Source organism: Sphaerodactylus townsendi, linkage group LG06 (genome assembly GCF_021028975.2).
Source record: "Sphaerodactylus townsendi isolate TG3544 linkage group LG06, MPM_Stown_v2.3, whole genome shotgun sequence".
Lineage (NCBI taxonomy): Eukaryota > Metazoa > Chordata > Lepidosauria > Squamata > Sphaerodactylidae > Sphaerodactylus > Sphaerodactylus townsendi.
Window position 1 is genome coordinate 64,646,735 of NC_059430.1, and position 20,398 is coordinate 64,667,132.

The following is a 20,398-nucleotide window of genomic DNA, read 5'->3' on the forward strand; positions in this document are numbered from 1 at the left end:
AAAATTTTGTCTTTTTGAGAAAAAACCCTTTTGTTAACAGTCCTCTGCCCACTTACCTCATTGAATGTAATAAGATTTATTACTCAGCAAGCAAGCATAGGATTTCACAATTAAGTATTTGGGGTAATCTCCTACTTCATATAGAGCCTTTGGCGTCTTCTCTTTCCACCCTGCCGAAGTGATTGAAATGTCTTCCAAGATCAGGATAGACCTGGCAGTGGGTGTAGGGGGACTTTTTCCTGTTATTCCTATCTCCTATTATGGTTCCTAATGATCACTTCATGAGGATGCGTCAGCTCATTTAGTTGTTGTTGTAGGTCTACCTTAAGGTCATATTTACCACATGAAATGCAATCTGAAGGCCTCTTTAAATCAGATACTTTGTGTTTATTAATGAACCCCACATTCAAAATACAGGTGACATGTTTCTCAACTTATAATGAGTGCTCATTTCTTTATTTCTTACCTCTTCAAAATATACAAAATCAGAGAGTAGAAGAGGATCAGGCTCCTGCTTGCTTATATCTTAGTGGTAAAAAACTCCACTATTCAAAATGAGATATCCATGTTACAGTTCAAGGTTAGCAAATGTGAGGATGGATGGTATTGTGCATGCTAGCCCTGGTACATTTATTACAACAGGTGAATGAGAGTGCATGCTCATACATGTGTAGGTTTTGCCCATATCATCAGAGGCCACAGCCAAAGGAGGATCCAAGTCACATGTACTGAACATGCACATATTTGTAGAGTCTTACTCACAATGAATGCACATTGGGGAAGGATCAGTGGGGCCTGCTGTCCACTGTATGCCTTCTTTGTCCACAAATGGGAACCTGCTAACAGTATGTATTATTTGAAGCAACCCTAGAGATAATTATGGAGAAAACTTAAATGCACTGGAATCATGTTTTATTGTGTTGACTTTCTAACAAATTCTTCTTTCCCCACAGCAATGTTGAGTTATCTCTTCATAGTAAAAAATGAACTCCCCTCTGCCATAAAGTTCCTTATGGGAAAAGAAGAAACATTTTCGTGAGTGTCATTTGTGTTTCTTATGGAAAAAGCATGGACAAGACTTATTAAAAAATCATTCATCCCTAGACATTTTGTAGGCTGTTGTTTTAGGATATCTATATATCTAATTCCCAACTCTGTTACCTTTCTCTGGATACTGAAATCTGCAGATAGGGGGCACGCTTAACCCAAACAGATGTTTCTTCAAACTTGGGATATGTCCCAAGTTTGCAGAAAAATCTGAAAAATAAACAATAAACAAGGGATTTCCATTTCCCCAAAATAAATGAAGTGTTCTCTGTGCATGAAACAGAAAACACACCTACCTTTCATAGCTGCCTCTGTCCCCCTCCCCAACTCAGCTTGGCTTGAAGTACCTGCCTCCAACTCCACAGAGCCCAGGAGCCACTCTGAGCCCATCCATGGGAGCAGCAGAGCCTAGAGGTTGCTCAGGGCCTGTCCATGGTAATGGAAGTGCCTGGCAGCTGCTGGCAGAACCACCTGTGGTGTGACAGTGGTGCCTGGGGAGCCACTCTGAGCCTGTCTGTGGCTGCGGAGTCCTGCTGCAAAAGGTGATTTGGGGGGGGGGGGGAAGGGAGATGGGATCCCCTCATGAGTTTTGCAGGCTCACACTTGTATTTTTCTGTGTATTCTGTGTAGAGTGTATTTTTCTGATGCTTCTTATGGTACAAATAAATGGATAGAGGGAGGTTGTTGAGGTCATGCCTGTGGCCCCCAACCCTTGCATGTTCAGAGGCAAGATGTATATACCTTCTGTACAGAACAAATATAGGTTGGCATAATGAGGAGGTCTGCTGGATCGGAACAGGGGTCCAGTAATTTATTTCCCACAGTGGCCAAGAAACAGGTCTCACAATCTTGATGTTAAAGTAGCCAACCTCCATGTGGGCCCTGCAGATCTCCCAGAATTACAACTGATCTCCAGACCACAAAGATCAGTTTCTCTGAATAAAATGATTGCTCAGAGGGTGGATTCTATGGCATTATGTCCCACAGCAGTCCCTCCCCAAGCCCTGTCCTCCCCAGGCTCTACCCCCAAATCTCTAGGCCCTGGATGTGCATGCCTGCTGTTCCATGGCTGTATATACTCTGGAATGAAGTATCATTTCTCTGGGCAGAAGTAGCTCGATCTTCAGAAAAAAGCATGGCTGGGAGCTGGTTCTGTATTCAGTAGATTTACTTTAACATTAAACAGGCTTATAATTAAAGTGCAGCTCAGGTCTCTAGGAGCACTTGACATTTAGTATGTGTACACTTAATATATGTGATCCTGCTGTCTGCTGGCCAGTCATGGAAATCACTGACTGCAGCATACTTTGTATTGCAAAAACCACCTTCTTGGTTAAGCAATCCTTTCCTGTGTTGACAGCCTGAATTGTGACTAATGCCAACTGGCAAGTGTGTACCCTCCACCCCTCGTACTCGGGTAACACTTTCCTAGGAAATTTTTAAAAACATGATGTTTGCAGACTCCTGTGTCTGAGACTCAACAAAGAGCTGCTTTCAAGAGTCAGCTATGGGTTGGATCCTGACAAATGCAAGAGAGAGGAGGATCCCCTTTTAACCACTGAAAAGGCTATGCTAGGGATTATGGGATCCACAGGGATGAAAGCCAAGAGAGGCAGGGACTGCAGTGAGGAGGAGAATTGGGCAGCCTGAAGTAAAAAAGGATGCAACCCTCAGTCTCTTTACTATACCATCTAATTCACACTTCTAGAGGTTCAGACTCTGGAAACCTACAGTGCAGTCCAAAGAATTGTTCCCTGGAATAAGAGTAGACCTGAACAGGATTCTGAGTAGATCTGCTTAGGATCGCATTCCTACAATGCCATCCTAAGCAGTTCTACTTAGTGGGACTTACTCCCAGTGAAGTGTTATTAGTATTATACTGGTAAGCACATAGTAATTTATTTTACAGAATATGTGTGGTAATTCAGTATTGATGCATAATTTTGTACCGGTTTCTTTAAAAATGTTTTACAGAGCCTGGTATCTGGATGGGCGATTTCTTGTTGTAACAGTGACATTCTGTATAATCCTTCCTTTATGTCTTCTTAAGAATTTAGGTAAGGACACAGTTGCCTTTTAAAAAATCTATAGTTTATAGACACATCTTTCCAGGAGTGGTCTGCTGTATTCCGATTAATATGCTTTCCTTGACCTCAGAAAAAACTTTGCAGAATGAACCATGTAATAATGAAACATACCTTACAATTTTGTACAGTCTGAATACAGTTGGCTGCCTGAAGTTGAAAGAAAGTGAAATCTTTTTTTGGTTTTCTATTTTGGAACCTTGATTATGGCCAACAAGATGTCTGCTTCCACTGTAAATAAACTAGGCTGCTTTTTAAAAAAGCTATGTCTCTTTTATTCTAAAAATAAAAACAATATTTTGTTCAAAATCAGTAAAAATGTGAACATAACTGTTGAAACCTCCAACTGGAAAACACCTTGAGGATATATTTATGTTTAAGATCATTTTAAAAATTGACTGTAACACCATTCTTTAGCCCCAGGATTCTCTTTCCACCCAATCTGCCTGCCCCACCCTTTAGCCACTCTCCAGATCTATGACAGGCGCCACACCAGCTGTCAGCCATCTCTAGCATTTAGCTACCCATTCCTGTCAAACATTCACTGGCTATTCCTTAAAAAAGCCAAATAGTCTAATGACCTTCCTTATCTCATTCTATACATGTCCTTTGGTAGATCTTCTTTGCTCAGTGAAAGCTCTTGCTGTTCATTTGAAGACAGCAGAAGAGTATAACAATAAAATTGCCATTTACAAGTACTATCTTTGGAGCTTATTCTTTCATGCACAGCTTGGGTAACCTACGCTATCTCCTCCCAAACCTCAAATTTTGATCAAGGATCATAATATGCGTGTTTGTGTGTGCATGTTTGGTTTTGAACATATACATAGAGTTCTCATAGCTACTGGTAGTATTCATGTTTCAGCATAAAGAACACCAGATATTGTTACCTTTTGTGTATCTAAACTGGTTCCCTGAGGTAGAAGATCCAAGTGACAATCTACAATAATTTGCTTTCTGTCAATGGATCTCCCCACATATCCATTCTCTGAAATGGTTCAGGGAATGGTCTAGTTACGTTATCACAAATCAACCAGAACAAAACTCATAAGACAAGCAGAATATGGAGACCAAGGCCTTCCCTGTCCATATCAGTGGATTCAAACTTAAATTGCTTTTGAACCTGAGAGTTCCATTTTTGCTTTTTCTGAAGGCCAGTGACTTATGTTATGAAAAAGGAACATATATGTAACTCAGTACAGTTTCCTGGAATGTACCCCTTGCACTTATTCATAGCTGTTAAGTTTACTCAGTTAAGCAGCTTTGTGATGGCTGAATGAATTACTGAACAATTTTCACAATTATATTTTCTTAGGGTATCTTGGCTATACTAGTGGCTTTTCCCTGACTTGCATGGTATTTTTTCTCATCGTGGTAAGTGGTGTTGCTTGTGTTATGTTTAATGGGGGCTTACATTAAATTCTAAACTACTGCCATTTGCTTGAAATTTACAATTGTGGCTCTTTGTTCCAGGTTATCTACAAGAAATTTCAACTTCCATGTCCCTCTCAGAGGACAAATGCAACTGCCTTTTCAAACTCTAGTTCTCCCTATGAAGAAATGTGCCAGCCCAAATATGTTACTATTAATTCCAAGGTACAGTTCATTTCATAATATGTGTCATTATACTCATAGACAGTCCCAGATTCTGTTGCTTATTTAATGGTTGTTTTTCCTTGGTGCCAAGACAATCATAGCTTTCTAGTCAGAAGTAATAACATTTGGCCAGTTTTCAAGATTATTTAAAGAATTAGAAGGTTTTTTCACAAGTATTCAGTTAACTGAGTTTAAGATGAGAGGGACATAGAGAAAGTGAAGCTAGAATTAGGGGTTATGACTATGAGGCAGATAAGAACCTTGAAGAAGGGAGATGAATGTACTTATGATTATGGTGATTTCCACACAAGGAAGGTCTTGTATGGTTTCCCCATTAGTAGTGCAGCTTCTGATAAAGCACAGTGGTAGTGGGGCGTCTACATAGCTTGTTTCCCTACCCTGATTTGCCAGCAGTGGCCAGCCCCCTTTTCTGGACCACCTGGGCTTTTGTATTCTCTTTTTAAAAAATAGCAAAGATTGTATAAGTCACTGTGAAGATATGGCCACAAAGGAATGGACAAGAGACTTACTCTTTTTCTCTGAATGAAAGGTGATAATTTAGAGAGTCCTTGACACCTGTGGTAACAATGGTATATTGATATAACCATATTCTAGTGCTAATTCTTTAAAAATGCACCCTGGTGGCAGGGAAGAAAATAGCCACTGCAGGGACAATGTCAGGGAAAATGGCTGCCAAGAAGGTGAGTATTTGGAGCCAGTGGCTGCTTCTGGCCTAAACTACTCTGCCACATTGGGGCCTGCCACTGCAGCTACCCACACCCCACTGGCTCTCCCACACTCGCCAATGCACTGCGGTGGGCCCAGAGGAGGGTGACTGGCCAAGGGAGACCTCTACCATTAGCTCACCCTCCAAGAGCCAGGAAATGGGGCAGGTGGTGGCAGCAGCTTGGAAGAGCATCAAGCATCTCAACCATCTTGGGCCTTCATGCCAATTCCTTTAGCCATGGTTAGGCATTTCTAGCACAAGAAGAGGAAGCCAGCCCCTCCCTTCCTGGGCCTAAAAGGGAAGGAAGGACCACAGGCCAGGCAGCCAGTGGGCACCCAGGGTGGGTCCATCAGATGGCCAACAGCCCAATCAGGAGGTGGGAGAGAGTCTTCAGGAGGTAGGAGAAGATAGGACTGGGAGGGGGAGGGAATAAAAGGAGGCTGGAAGAGAGGGGAGAGGCAAGATAGGGAAACTGAGTTAGGGAACTGAGATAGGGAAACTGAGTTAGAGGAATGAAGAGTGATACAGAGTGGAAGAGGAAGGCAGACGGAAGGAGAGGAGAGAGATCCAGGAAGAAGCCTAGAAGGCTGGGTCAGGCAGGTCAGACCCAAGGCAACCTGGCACACCTAGGCCAGCCACCCCACCAGTCCACTGAATGGGGACTGACCAAGAAGCCCGGGAGAAGTAGCAAGGCGGGACAACCCCCTCTCAGATCAACAAGAGCCAGGACGGACCATAAATCACCTGGATAAGAGACAGCACACCCAGTGGCACCTGGGTGGGCAAACAGGCACACCCCACAATGAAAAAAAAACAAAATTTCCTTCCCACACAGCAACCTTGCAGGCTTTACTGTGTTCTTTTATGAAACTTTGGAACAAGTTTGAGAAAGATTGGGGAAAGCCAGAGAAATCCTGGGAGGTGCCCAAATTCGCCACAATAGAACCCTAGGCAGGTGACCCTTGCAGAAATGGTCTGTAAAAATTAAGGGAAATATGTATTTTTCTTGACTTTGTTTATTTTTTTAAAACAGACTGTGTATGCTTTGCCCACCATTGCATTTGCGTTTGTGTGCCACCCTTCAGTGCTTCCAATCTACTGTGAACTGAAAGAGTAAGAGCATCTTTGTTGTTTCATCATTAAAAGAGAACCTGCCTACAGAAGGTCTGTACCAAGTTCTCTTCCTTCCTATCCTCAGAGGAGGGGAACTTTAATTTTAGGAAACAGCAGAACTCTCCTGTCACCAAACAAAGGCTTGGCTCACCCAGGGTGCAGTTTGTGGTGGTATCATAACAACAGTGGGGCTTTCTTCAGATGTGCACAAACAGAGAGGCACAAACAGTGTCTAACAACTGTTTGGCTAGAAGGGATTTTATACTGCAGCTAATAACCACTGTCTGGCTCAAAGGCAGCTAAATCTGATGGAACTACAAGCTGTGTTGTTTTATTTGTGAGCTTTCCAAATTCAGATGTTTTACCTTAGGTGCTTTCTTCAAAATATCTGTACTGTAAGGCACACTTAGCACTCAGTGGCTACATATTGCTAACAAAAAACATTGGAAAGTTAGTTAAATTCTGAATAAGGAATGTGCACCATGAAAATACTGGTGTTTTTCAGATCTGGATATCAGAGAATTAAAAAAATTAGTATTTTTGGTTATTCATGTTCCAAATACCAGTTTGGTATTCAGATCTTAAGGCGGGGGGGGGGGGGGGGCTGTTATTATTTAGCTCCATTACTGCCTATGGAGAGGCTGTTTTTAAGCAGATGGCACCAAAATTGCAGCAGAACAACAATAAACTCCAAGTTCCAAATGTGTGTCCCTGAACAAGGTGCCCCAAGCCATCCTCTGTCATTTCTTGTTGGGGGGGGGGGGGGGGTTCCATGCTTTCTCCAAGTCAAAGACCAGCCAAAGACACAAGAGCAAGCAAAACATCCACTGGCTAAAACTCTCCTGATGCAAACCAAACCAGTTAAACCAATGGAGAACTAGGAAATCCTACCAGAACCACAGCACAATGCAGCAAGCTTAAAATAGCCAGTGTCAAAGGAGAGAATTCAAGCCAAGCTGATTTAACAAGGAAGGATAGACTGAAATGAGTGACAAGATTGCAGTGTTGAGAACTGCTGCAGAACAGGCCTGCTTTGATCTGCAGGGTCTATTCCACTCAGCCTTCTCTCAAGAGTTCCCAGCTGTTCCTGGAGGGGCCTCTCTCTCTCTTTCTCTCTCTGGTAATCACTGCCACCACCTGGCCTTTGAAGGAATTGCCTTCTTTGGAGGGTCAGGATCCCCTAGTTTCTAATTCTGAGGCCTTGCCTCTGTGTCTCCTGCTTCTCCACTCCTGGGAACCTCAAAGTTAATTCACTGCCTGGTGCATCCCTGGATAAAAGCTGCATGTCAATTGCCAGTTCCACCCACCCACCCACTCCTGACGCCCGTTTTTTAAAATAGAATGTCCAAAATGATGATCCTTGGAACCAGATAAACTGCTCTGGGACTGGAATGATAGCCCCCAGAGTAGAATGATGGCCGCTAGGACTGGAATGAGTGCTCTTAGATTGGAATTATACCCCCTAAAGTGGAATGATAGCCCTTGGAGGTAGTGTTCTAGGAATGAAAAGACAAAATGGAATGACAACTCCTGCAACCAGATAAACTGCTCAGAGAATGGAATGAGAGTCCCCAATCCCTGGGAGTAGCAAACTGGCATGACAGTCCCCAGAGTAGAGTGACAGTCCCTGAAATCAAATAAACTGTTCTGATCTTGGAAAGACAACTCCCAGAGTGGAATTACAGCCCCTGGAAGTATCAGAACTGTTCTAAGAAAGACAGTCATTCCATCTTGAGGACTGTCATTCCTTTCCCAGAGCAGTTTATCTGGTTCCAGGAACTATCAATCCACTCTGCAGGCTGTCTTTCCAGGCCCAGAACAGTTGTGCTACTCCCAGCTGTTATTGGAGGGGCATTCCACTATCTTTAGAAAGGATGGGGTGACGAACTCCAAAAATAGCCAAGCTCCTCTCCAGTTACAACCAGTGAGGAGAATTGGAGAGCACAAAGAAGAGGCAAGAGCAACTGCCTGGGAGCAGCCAGAATAAGAGACTTCTGTCAGCTTGACTGCTCTCAGCAACTCTTCTTCTTTCCTCCTGGGATTCGAATGTTATGCACAGTTCTGCATATTATGTGTAATTAATCCCATTACGAGCATTTTTCTTTCATAAAATACAGTTTCAAAAAAGCCCAACAAGAAATGACGTCCTTTCCTCTGGTGCCATTTGTTTGCCACAATTTGCAACCACACTCCCAACTACTGGGTAAAACCTACCAGTGCCTGTATCTTTCCCATAGCAGAGGTTAAAATATGGTTAAGATCTGATGGGTTTTGGTTGGAAATTTGCATGGCAGTAAGGGCCTAGAAGCTCTTCTTCCACTTGGCCACTCTGTGTCTTAAAATGGCAGTCATAATGGGTATATTTGGTGAAAGAAAAAAGTTTGTTAAAGTAATGCCACCCTTTAGGGGGTTGGATTTGATGGCCCTTGTGGTCTCTTCCAACTCTGATTCTATGAAAAGCAGGCAAGGAATTTAGGAGTCATTCTCTGTCATCCCTCCTCCTGGGGATGACAACAATATTTTCTGATTTATGCACAATTACACTTGTGCCAAAGACTGTATTCTGTGTGCAGAAATATACTGTAACTATTCATTAACTTTGCTGATTTTTTTTTGCAGTCGTTCGCAGAAAAGAATGCAGATGGTTTCAAATATCTCATTTTTTGCCATGTTCGTTATGTACTTCTTGACAGCCATTTTTGGCTATTTGACATTTTATGGTATGTAGCCAATTTTTACCAGTGTGTATAAAATTCTGCATTTCATTGAAGTTTCTTTAAAAAAATGAAACAGAGATGGGGGGGTGGGTAAAATTGTCACATTATCTACCTTATTCTTTCTGTTAAATGGACAGAGTGCTTCCACCTCTTTCACGTGCGCATGCACGCACGCATGTATACACATGCACAAAATGAACAGAAGTTAATATCCAAAGTAGGAATTGGCTCCAGCCAGGTTTTTCACCTTTTCAGCCAGGTCTTGCCTAGCTCTTTTGCATATCACATATGCAGCCCACATGGCTTTTGTTCATGTGCTTCCCATTATTCTTGGCATAGTCTTTTTGAATGGTCAAAAATGACATCTCTTTCCTCTTTCAGTGACAGAAAAGCTGGCTGGATTCCAGTCTAGGTGATCTGGAGGTTATCTGAGCATGGGCATTTTCTTTGCCTAGGTGTTGCACTTGATTTGTTCCATGTGTGAGCAGAAGAGGGGGAGGGAGTGTATGCTCTAGAATCGTGGTGGCGAACCTATGACACTCCAGATGTTCATGGACTACAATTCCCAATTGGCCATGCTGGCAGGGGCTGATGGGAATTGTAGTCCATGAACATCTGGAGTGCCATAGGTTCGTCACCACGGCTCTAGAAAATCATCCCAGTCACAGCATACACCTTAATAAGATTTCTATGAATTCCAGCTAGGGAAGGTTTTTGTGTGTTTGCTTGTGAGACTGTCTGACACCACTCTAAAAACTGACTCACCTTCATTAAGCTGGAGGATAAGTGCTTCAAAGTACATTAAAAGCCAGTGGCCCACAGCTTCTGCTAAAAGACAGCTGTTCATGAAGGACATCTCCATAGCAATGCCTGTTTCATGTCCATTCAAGGCCCAGAATTGACAGGTTTTCTAACTTCAGGATGTCAGAGGGGAGAAACTACTGCCCACAGATGATTATGTGATATGAGCAGGAGAGTCCCATTGTTTACCATTTTTCAAAGTTGTATTCAGACTTCACAGCTGTGGGGCAACCAAGTCTTCACACTAATACCAATGTGTCTCTGCCAAAATGTTTATGTATTGATTCATTCATTCATTTGTATCCTCCACTTCCTCCAAGGAACCCAGAACAGCATGCACTAGGGGGACTCTCATCCAGGTGCTGTTGGGCTGGCCATTTTTGAAAAGGCCTCTTGCGGAAGAGGAAAGGGTAACCAGAACTTTATGGTTCAAGAATAGATTTTCCCCCTCCTTCTTACTAATGGGGTTTTGTTGTTTAAAATAAACAACTACCTTCTTATAATTTAGACTATCAGAAATTCATGTGTTATGCCATGTGATATTAAATAATTCCAAATGATAATAGCTTTATATATTTATTTTTAAAATGTCAGTATTTGTATACTGTTTGATAGTGACCCCATTGTATTTAATTGGAACAGAGAAGAATGCTTTTATTTGGACTTCCTTTCCTGATTCTGAGCGAAACAGATCAGCAGTTCATTCCTATGCAGATTTTCTCAGAAGTATGCACTGCTAAATTTAATGGGACTTGCTTCCAACCAGCAATGCAGTCCTTAACAGTGTTACATCCTTCTAAGTTCTTTGAATTCAGTAGCATTAGATAATATAAGTCAACTTAGGGGTAACACTATATGAGGGTATCCCATTTCCCTTGAATTTGAAGGTTCACTAGAGCCAGATTTAAAAAGTTGTTTTTGACCCAGCTTCTTTCATTACTGGCTCTGGTGGGTTCCAGGTTAATCCCTAGGTTGAGAAGTTGCTTGCTAAATTGACAGCATTTGCAAATTTGGCCCATTTGCTGGAACAGCCCTCTCTTTGTCTTCCCTGCAGAAAATGTACAGTCAAATTTGCTCCACAAGTATCAGAGCCAAGATGACATCCTCATCCTGACAGTCCGCGTGGCTGTCATTGTTGCGGTCATCCTTACAGTCCCAGTATTGTTTTTCACTGTGAGTTGGAGTCTCCTTTCAATTTGAAAATACATTCCAATTTGAAAATAGGTTATACTTACTTATGAGTAGCAGCAGTCATATATAACCAATGATTTCTCTAGTGGAAAATTTCAGAGTTGTCCAATTTAGTAAATCAGGCTTATTATTGCATCAGTGTTTATATTTGGAAGGACTCAAGTCCACAAAATTATAAAATAAAATATTAATATATCCAGTAGTAACTTGTGATGCTCACCTTCATCAAATAATTTATGTGGTACAAAGATAAGTTTAATTCAGACATGACATATAACTTCTGTTAACAGGTATGCTACTCCCTCCCTCCCCGTCCACAAGAATCTGGATTATCCATGACATATGAATGTAGGCATGAAGGTGAACCAGAGTTAATTCCCACCCGCTACTAACCAGAAGCCAGTGACATAGGTATAGATGGGGGGTTTGGTGGGCAGGGCCACATACCCACTCACCCCTGGGGCATTGCCACACCTCCCCAAGCCCGCCCCTAGCCTCAGTGCTTATAAAAGCAGCTCTCCAAGGCCAGGGATGGCAGTCTCCCCGGCCCCGGCCCCCCCCCCCACTGGCGGGGCTCCCAGCCGGTAGCCAGCAGTTCCTTCTGCCCACCCTCCAGGCAGAGGTATAGCTAGGGAAAATGGAGCCTGGTGCAAAATCTGAGTTTTCCGCCCCCCCCCCCTCCACCATGGGCACCCACTGTGATGCTGGAATCTATCCCTAAACAGCATCACTTTCAATGGTGTTTAAACCAGAGAGCCCAAATTCTCCTTTTAAATCCACCTTAAAGGGAGAATCTGGGGTCCCCAGTTAAAACAACATTGAAAGTGATGCTGTTTTGGGGTGGATTATCCCCCACCCTGAAACTTTCAATGTTTAAACTGGGGACCTCAGATTCTCCCTTCATGCCAAAAGGGGTGGATTTAAAAGGGGAATCTGGGGAAATTTGGGGGGGGGGGTGCCTGCTGTCAGGGGTGCAATTGTTAAGCTAGCAGTACCAATATTTCAGGGTATCTTTAGGAGACTCTTCTGATAATACCACCCAGGTTTGGTGAAGTTTGGTTCCAGGGGTCCAAAGTTATGGATCCTCAAAGTGTAGCCCCCATCTTCTATTAGCTCCCAATGGGGGATGGGGCACCCCCTTTGGGAGTCCATAACGTTGGACCCTCTGAAACAAATTTCACCAAACCGGGTGGTATCATCAGGAGACTTTCCCAACAAATCCCTGAAATTGTGGTGCTGCTAGACTAAAAACTGTGCCCCCTGCAGGCCAAAAACCGAAAAAACACTTAAAAATACAAAAACTACAAATGGGGGAAGAGCTTCAGACAAGTAATGGGGGGTTGAACTTGAGAAAAAAACCCTTACCTATGCCCTTGCAAGAAGCTTAAACTAATGTTTCATCCAGATTTAGAATCTTAGTTAGTGGGGGGAGGGGGGATCTATAGCCAAACTGCATGCCAGCATTTGTGTGGAACAGGTAAGCAGAGTTAATTTCTAAAGAGAATTTTCCATGCAAGAAGGGATCAAGGGTAGGCACAAGGTGCATGTGTAAACTTGCTAACATAACAAGTTTGTGTACAGTTTTCCTTAATTGTGGTAATATGTGACATCTGAACACAATAAAATATGGCTCGTCATTGCATGAACAAGCCATGGGGTGTCTTTGAGATCTTACACTCCTTCCTGCCCTCATGGTTCAAGACTCTCGAGGCAAAGTCATGTAGCTGACTTTACAATAAACTGAATACTTACTGCTAGTACCTACTCTCCAGAGAGAGTTCAGAGACTGGATACCCTTGTCTTTCACCTAAGAGAATCTTTTCCTCTTAGACTGTTGCAGCTCCATTGCTCCTTCACCCAACTGCAGTTCACATTGTAAGCTTCATTGAATTTCCCCCACCACATTTTACATTTCCTTGTTAATGCTAACATTCTAAACCAGGAGCATCAGAATTTCCTGTAGGACTTGTGATGATGGAAGCATTGACTCTTGAAAGCTTATACTCCAACAATTTTGCTGGTCACTAAGGTGCTCCACCGCTCAAATCTAATTGCTCCTGTAGGGAAACAAATTCAGATCCTCATATGGGCCCATTGAGAATTAATGGCACCAATGGTATATAGATGAGTACTAAGCATTTTGGGTGGGAACAGAGGCAGGCTACATGAACTACTCAGATAATATTGCAGAATTACAGTGTCATCCTAAGCAGAACTACATCCTTCCAGCCTACTGATTTTAATGGAATTAGAAGGGTATATGTCTGCTTAGGATGGCACAGTATGCTTCTATGCATTCCTGGCTAATTGCACCCATAAAAGCCCTCATACTATACTGCAGTATGGGCTGGAATAAGTGTCATCAAGCAGAACTGTTATGTGTTTGAATTCAGGAAAGTGTCTTCCCTTTCTTGTTTGATTCCTCAAAGGCAGTCTAAGTTGCTAAGTTCTTTGAGGGGAAGGATGAATTTCGGCCTAGCGGGAGTAACACGCACACACACGCACGCACGCACGCACACACACACAGATGACTGCCTCATTCAGATTTCACCTGACAGTAATTTCTCTTTCTTTTACAGGTTCGATCCTCTTTATTTGAGCTGGCTAGGAAAACCAAATTTCACTTGTGCCGTCACGTTGTGGTCACTTTGGTCCTCTTGGTAATCATCAACCTGTTAGTTATTTTCATACCCTCCATGAAGGATATTTTTGGAGTTGTAGGTACAGTATTCTAACTACATTTGATACACTTTCTTGTGATTACTCTTGAATTGTCATCTTTAATACTTGTGTTTTGTCACTACAGGAGTAACATCTGCCAATATGCTGATTTTTATTCTTCCATCATCACTGTATATAAAAATCACATACCAAGATGGATCAAAACTGACTCAGAGGATTTGGGTAAATTTTCTCATAAATCAAAGGCTTTTCTTGTCTTTATTTGTCTCAATAATCCTTCTTAGGTGGAGACTAGTAATGCAATCCTAAATAATCAATGGGCTTGCAAAGAAGTAATTCTACATATGGTTGCACTATTTGTAAAAACAAGGACCTCCCAAAGGAGGATCTTTGAAAGTGTAACAAAAGCAAAATACAGATTTATCCAACTTTTGAAATCCCACTTTCTAGAAGAATACGAAGTCTAGAAGAATACGAAGTCTAATTCTCTGAGGTGCCCATATCCAGACTTCTTTGGACAGTGGAGCTTGATAATATCAGGAATTTTTAAAAACAAAGCTCCATATGTGGAGGTTGGGGTTAGAGGGTTTAGGGTTAGGGTCTCTCCTCCCCTCCATATGTGGGGGGAGGAGAGAGAAATGGGAGGGAGTGTTTGTAAGAATGGCATGGCATGGCAAACAAGCTGGGATCACAGCGAACACCAGCAAACCTCTTTTGAATTAGAGGGATTGGTTAAATAGTCTTGTAAATTTGGTTTCACTTCAATCCATACACATTTATCACAAATGTCATTTGCTTTCTTTTTTCAATAATTTCACTGAAAAAGATGAATTTACTTAATCTTTATGGAAATCTGAGCATTGTCTCAGCTCTGGAATTGATTTTGATGGACAGGGCTCAGGCATAATGCACATAGAGGATTAACAATGGAAAAATGACACAGAGAATATTTTGCTCATGTGTGGAATGACAACTTCCAAGCAGCTTTTAAATATGCTTGAAACCTGGGAAACAGTTATTGTAACTACTAGCACCTTCTTTAGGCCAGTGGTTTCCAAACTTTTTTTGCCACCATCCCCTTGGTTCCAAACTCATCCCCAGTATCCCCTACTACCCTATAAAAAGTATTGTTCAAAGCAGCAGTTTGCAGAGCCCACTATAGAAAATAATAACAATAACATTCAAAACAATAAAATTGTTAAATACACATTTCTTCAAAATCAATTAAAACTTTTTAGTTTAATTTCTTCAACAAAACTGATGAACTTGATTTAGTGATACCAGCCTTTCAAAGTCTGATGATCATTTAGTAACTACACAGTTACTAATGATGATATTGAAATGGATGGGATTGAAATTCCTAATGCAACTGATGGGAATGATGAAGTGATACCGGTTTCCCAATGTCTGCTTTACAGCCCCATTCAATTGGCAAGGCAGGCGGCGGCGGTGTAACTGCACCAGCCTGCCACTCCTAGAGGAGCTTCCCAGTGGTGCGGGGAGGCTTGCAAACCAAAACAGCCTCTCTTCCCCATGCCTGCTGAGAAGCCTCTATGGTGCTTAATGGACTTCTGTGACCACAAAGGGTCACATAAGTCCGGCTTCTCGGCTACTGCCATAAATTGATGAATGGCCGGGAGAAAGCTGACTAATGTCAGTTCCTCCCCCAGCCACACCCCCAGATTACCCCCATGGTGCCAGTGGCGGCCGCAGGGGCACTGGGACTCTAATGCAGCATCCTGCACCTCATCCCCAGCATCGGGGCACACTGGGAGTTTCGCCCCTCCACTGGGGTAAGTGCCCTGGGGAGGGCATTTCTACTAACAGAAGCCTGCACTGCCTCCACTAGCGGATTCAGCTCCCATTCCCCCTGGGTGGGGCTGTTAAATCACCACATTTAGTAATCTGGAATCTGAAATCAATTTCTGTGCTTGAAGAGAAATTGGATGGTGTGACAGACAGGATGCTATCTTGTTCGTGAAGGGAAAATCAGCCACTCAAATGAGCCCATAGGATTGCTGATCCAGCCTCCAATCACCTTCAAGAAGAGGGATAAGATATTTATTTATTTATTTATTTATTTATTTATTTATTTATTTATTATTTTGATTTTTATACCGCCCTATCCCCGAGGGGCTCCGGGCGGTGGAGGGAACACATATTGGAGGGAACACATGAGAAAAGGAGTTCAGTTATGCCTCAGGAAGAGAACAGTAGCAGCTTAGGTTCAGCTCAGTGAAGGATAGCTCTGTCTGGTAGTACGCCAGAGCAGTTTAGCTCTGTCTCTGGAGGGAGGGTGCTTGAATGTTAGGCCTGTCTCTGGTGATGAGCCAACCTTGTACAATTTAGTCTGAATCTAGGGGAAGGGCTGGCTGGTGTGGGTGGAATCCTATGAGAGAGGATCCAGCAATGATCACTGAGTGAAGGTATTGCACATTCACCTCATTAAAGATGAGGCCACTAGAGAGCATATCTGGCTCACATTCCACTCCTGCTGAGGCCTCAGACTGAGAGGGGAGGGGGTTGAATCCTCACCCAAATCCCCAATTTTCTGTCAGGACTGTCTCTATACTCTCCTGCTCTTCTTTCTTAGAAAAGGAGAGTGGCCTTAGCCACTGTGTTCCTTGCCTCTGGGCTGGAGGAGCTTAAATTACAGCCCCATCCTGCCCTGCTTTTGTGGTTGTAAACTAAACAGTTACACTCTCCTACATCCATTGAAATCGACAGGCTTAAACTAGTGTAACCGTACAGACTGCATTGCCAGTCTTGTTAAAATAGGAATGGGGATGAGGAAGTGCTCCATGCTGAGTTATATTGATACATCATTAATATTTATCTAGTGTTGGTTTCATCTTAGACAGTTTTTTAAAATTCTCTTGAGGTTTCTTTTTCTTTACCATTTATAACTTTGTGCTGAGTGTAGAAGCCCACTGTCAATTGGTTAATCTGTTTGCAAAACTGGATTCTGTCAGCTGAAATCTTTTCCCATTTTGGTTGCAGGCCTCCCTGTTCTTGGTGCTAGGAATCTTGTTTTCATTGGTGAGCATCCCTCTAGTCATCTATGACTGGGTGCATTAGGAGACACTGTTGAAGGCCACTGAAGTGGGATGGACATTGAGAAGAATCCATCTCCATTTTGCTACTCACGAAAATCACCATTTGGTCACTGTCCCATTCTTCATGAGTTTCACGTGTTTCATTCAAGAAGACAGTAATTTTACTTTTTACAAAAGTGTTATTTTTCCATATCCTCACAAGCTACTACATCAGTGTTAAGTTTATGATGACGGTCAGATTTGACCATTGGCTGTAGATAATCTGTATGTGGTAACTGATACTAAAATAACTGAAGGGTGTTCTGCTCTTTGGTAATGTATTTACAAATTAATATACCATTTTTTTAGGATTTACTCTAAAGAAAGGCAGCACTGAATGAAAGTGATTTCCCTAAACTGTTACACATGAAAAAAAATTCATAACTATGACTTGGATGTGAATGTAAGATAACCCCCACATTTTTGTGGTGGCATACTTGGGAAAAAAACCTAGCCTTGCATTGGAGTAAATACTGTAGGAGGGGTTAACCAGTCTTTGTGGAGATAATTTTGTGTTTGCTTAGCTATGCTAGTACATTTGTATAGCTAACATACTGCCCAGCCCTGATTCTCAGAAAAACTAGTCTCCCAGCTTTCTAAGCCCACTTTCAATGGACTTAGAAGGGTGTAATGTCTGTCAGTTCTTTGGAATCAGTAAACAAAACCCATAATATTCAGCTTCAGTAGCTGTCTACATCAGAATTGTCTTTCTACAATTTTATTTTTCTATAACTGCTGGCAATTCAATATGTACACTTGTTAAAGTAGATGTACCTTGAGGATGTGAAGTAATTGAAAAGGTAGATTCCTGACAGTTATGGAATGTTGGTCCCCTGCTTGGAGCTTCTGAATTGATGACTACATAGGGAGCTTTCAGAGAAGATTTGCCTAGATAGTGGCCACTACAGTTAAAAAGTTTACTTTCCCTATCCCAGTCACAAATGATTATAGAACTATACAAGCACCGAAGAATTGTGGTACTTGTCTCAGCCGGAAAGAAAGACCAGAGTAATTCTGAAGAAACTTTCTATTTATTTCATTTAAAAAAGCTGTTCAGAAACTTCTGTAAAGTAGTCTCAGATCAATGATTTATTAAAATCAAAAGCAATCCATCCATCTAGAAAGTGGACCCTGTTCTTTCTAGAAGGTGAAAATTGTTATGTCAGTCCCAGAAGAAACAAGAACCAACCTCACAGAATTAATAGAGATAGATATAGTAAATACTATTCCCTTGATGCCATCTTCTCGATTTATAAGCATTTTTATGTTGAAAATTTTAGTCTATTTGCGATTGCGATATATATATAATACATGTAACTCTGGTGTTGTGAACTTCAAGGCCTCAGTTTCACAAAGTTGCAAACCTCAGTAGTCCATACCTCCTTTTGTGCCTGAGAGCAGGTGCACAGTGAAAAGAGCCTTGCAAAATAAGTGAAGAGCGAACTCTCAGGGTGGCAGAAAGGCAATAGTGAAAGGAAACAACTAAATTTAATGAGGGGTTACTGCTGTGCACTAAGACCTACACTTAGTAGACTGGATTTAGGGCTGCATGGTAAGCATAAGGAGAAAGTACTGTTCATCAAATGCAGGCATGCATTAGAATGTTTGGTGAATTATTGCCTCTATGGGCCTCCATTTTACTCTATTACTACATGAGATTGTCTATGAAGACAATTCTGGTACAGAATACTGTTATCCAAATATTGACTGGACAATATAATCAGATACTACCAATATATTTAAATTACCTGAGTCCCAATGGCCTCAGGAAGCATTTTCCACTACCTCCCTCTGGAAATAAGTATAAGTAAAGCCCTGCCTGTTTATTCTGGATCCTAGGTTATGCTGGCAACATTATCTGTACCCTCTGACATTTTCAGACGCTGGTAAAGATATTGTCATTTTGCCAGGCCTGAGGGCAGGGTCAGGGGATAGGCATTTTAAAGGAGAGCCTTGTGGTGCTGCTTTTGTTTAAGGTTAATTTTGTTTTATGGGAAGATTGCTTTGTGGGATTTTTTTACATCTTTGATTGCTGGCAACAGCCCTAGCTACTTTTGAAACTGTTTAAAGATAAAAGTAATACCATACATACAAACCGTAAATAAATGAGGAGAGAGTTTAGAGTGGGACCAGTTTCATTGGCCAAGAATCTAGTAGTTCCAGCACAGGAGCCCAGAGCAGGTTATATGATTCTTTCAATACCTTAGCCAGGAGCAAAGTGATACATGTTAAATGTTTTTCAGACTCCCCTTCATTTAATTATTTATTACAAAGTTTTGTCCCAACCTTCCTCCAAGGATCTTGGAATGGTCTCCTTTCCTTCATAACAACCCTACGACAGAGGGTAGGCTAAGACTCAGCCAGTAAACTTCCAGAGAGGAACTTTGAACTTCAAGATCCTAATCCAGTCACTACCCCATGTATTCACAATACTCAGACCTGAGTAATAGAAATATGGAAATCTGCTTCACTCTATGATTCTTTTTACAGTGTAGTGTGTTACTTCCTATTCATTATATTTCATTTAAGTCAATTGTACCATGTTGATGTCTGCTTTCATTGCAGTGTTCTCAATGTTATTTTATATACAAAAGAAAATCTTTATGGATTTTCAAGTTTAATTTCCAGGGAATTACACCCTGTGCCCCATACTTGAATGAAGACACTGAGGCACCAAGATATAAGAAGCCCAAGCTCAGACTTGTTGTGTGAGGCAGATAAATCAGTGCTGAGATTTGTAAATTCAAGTTTTAATTTGTTCTAGTGTTGTACATTGGAAATCTGATTAAGATCTGTACCTCAAATCTTGGGATGAGAATTTTAAAATGATCACAAGAACACAAAAGAAATGGCAAAACAAGAAAAGGCTTAGTTAGCATGGGCAAATCACCCAGAGGGAGCAGCAGTGGCATAGTGGTAAAGAGCAGGTACACTCTAATCTGGAGAACCAGGTTTGATTCCCCACTCTGTAACTTGAGCTGTGGAGGCTTATCTGGGGAACTAGATTAGCCTGTGTACTCCAACACACACCAGCTGGGTGACCTTGGGCGATTCTCTCACCCCACTTACCCAGGAGATTGTAAACTCCTTTGAGTCTCCTTATAGGAGAGAAAGGGGGGGGGTATAAATCCAAACTCTCTTCTTCTTTGAAAAGAGTTAACAGATCAACCACAATCAGTTTTTAATTCCCATTTGAGTGCTGTGCAGCAAAACACACTTCAAATGTTATTTAGAGCAATTGTATGGAATATGATAATAAGAGGAGTGTTATTCTACACCAAGTATCCATGCTACAGAGACTGGATATACAACAAATGAAAGTTCTTGCTGAATTGTGGTTGCAAT

At 41.9% G+C, this 20,398-nt stretch overlaps 1 protein-coding gene across 1 annotated transcript in view; it reads left to right on the forward strand.

The window, feature by feature from the left end:
* SLC38A1 (solute carrier family 38 member 1) overlaps positions 1-17,542 on the forward strand; it is a 59,405-nt gene extending 41,863 nt beyond the window's left edge. Inside the window, exons 7-16 of the mRNA XM_048499972.1 lie at positions 954-1,035; positions 3,022-3,104; positions 4,447-4,505; positions 4,605-4,727; positions 6,488-6,567; positions 9,187-9,287; positions 11,140-11,258; positions 13,856-13,997; positions 14,083-14,180; positions 16,959-17,542. Of these exons, the coding sequence (XP_048355929.1) occupies positions 954-1,035; positions 3,022-3,104; positions 4,447-4,505; positions 4,605-4,727; positions 6,488-6,567; positions 9,187-9,287; positions 11,140-11,258; positions 13,856-13,997; positions 14,083-14,180; positions 16,959-17,036 (965 nt within the window). The 3' untranslated portion in view covers positions 17,037-17,542. The remainder of the gene's footprint in view (positions 1-953; positions 1,036-3,021; positions 3,105-4,446; positions 4,506-4,604; positions 4,728-6,487; positions 6,568-9,186; positions 9,288-11,139; positions 11,259-13,855; positions 13,998-14,082; positions 14,181-16,958) is intronic.
* Positions 17,543-20,398: the final 2,856 nt, after the last annotated feature.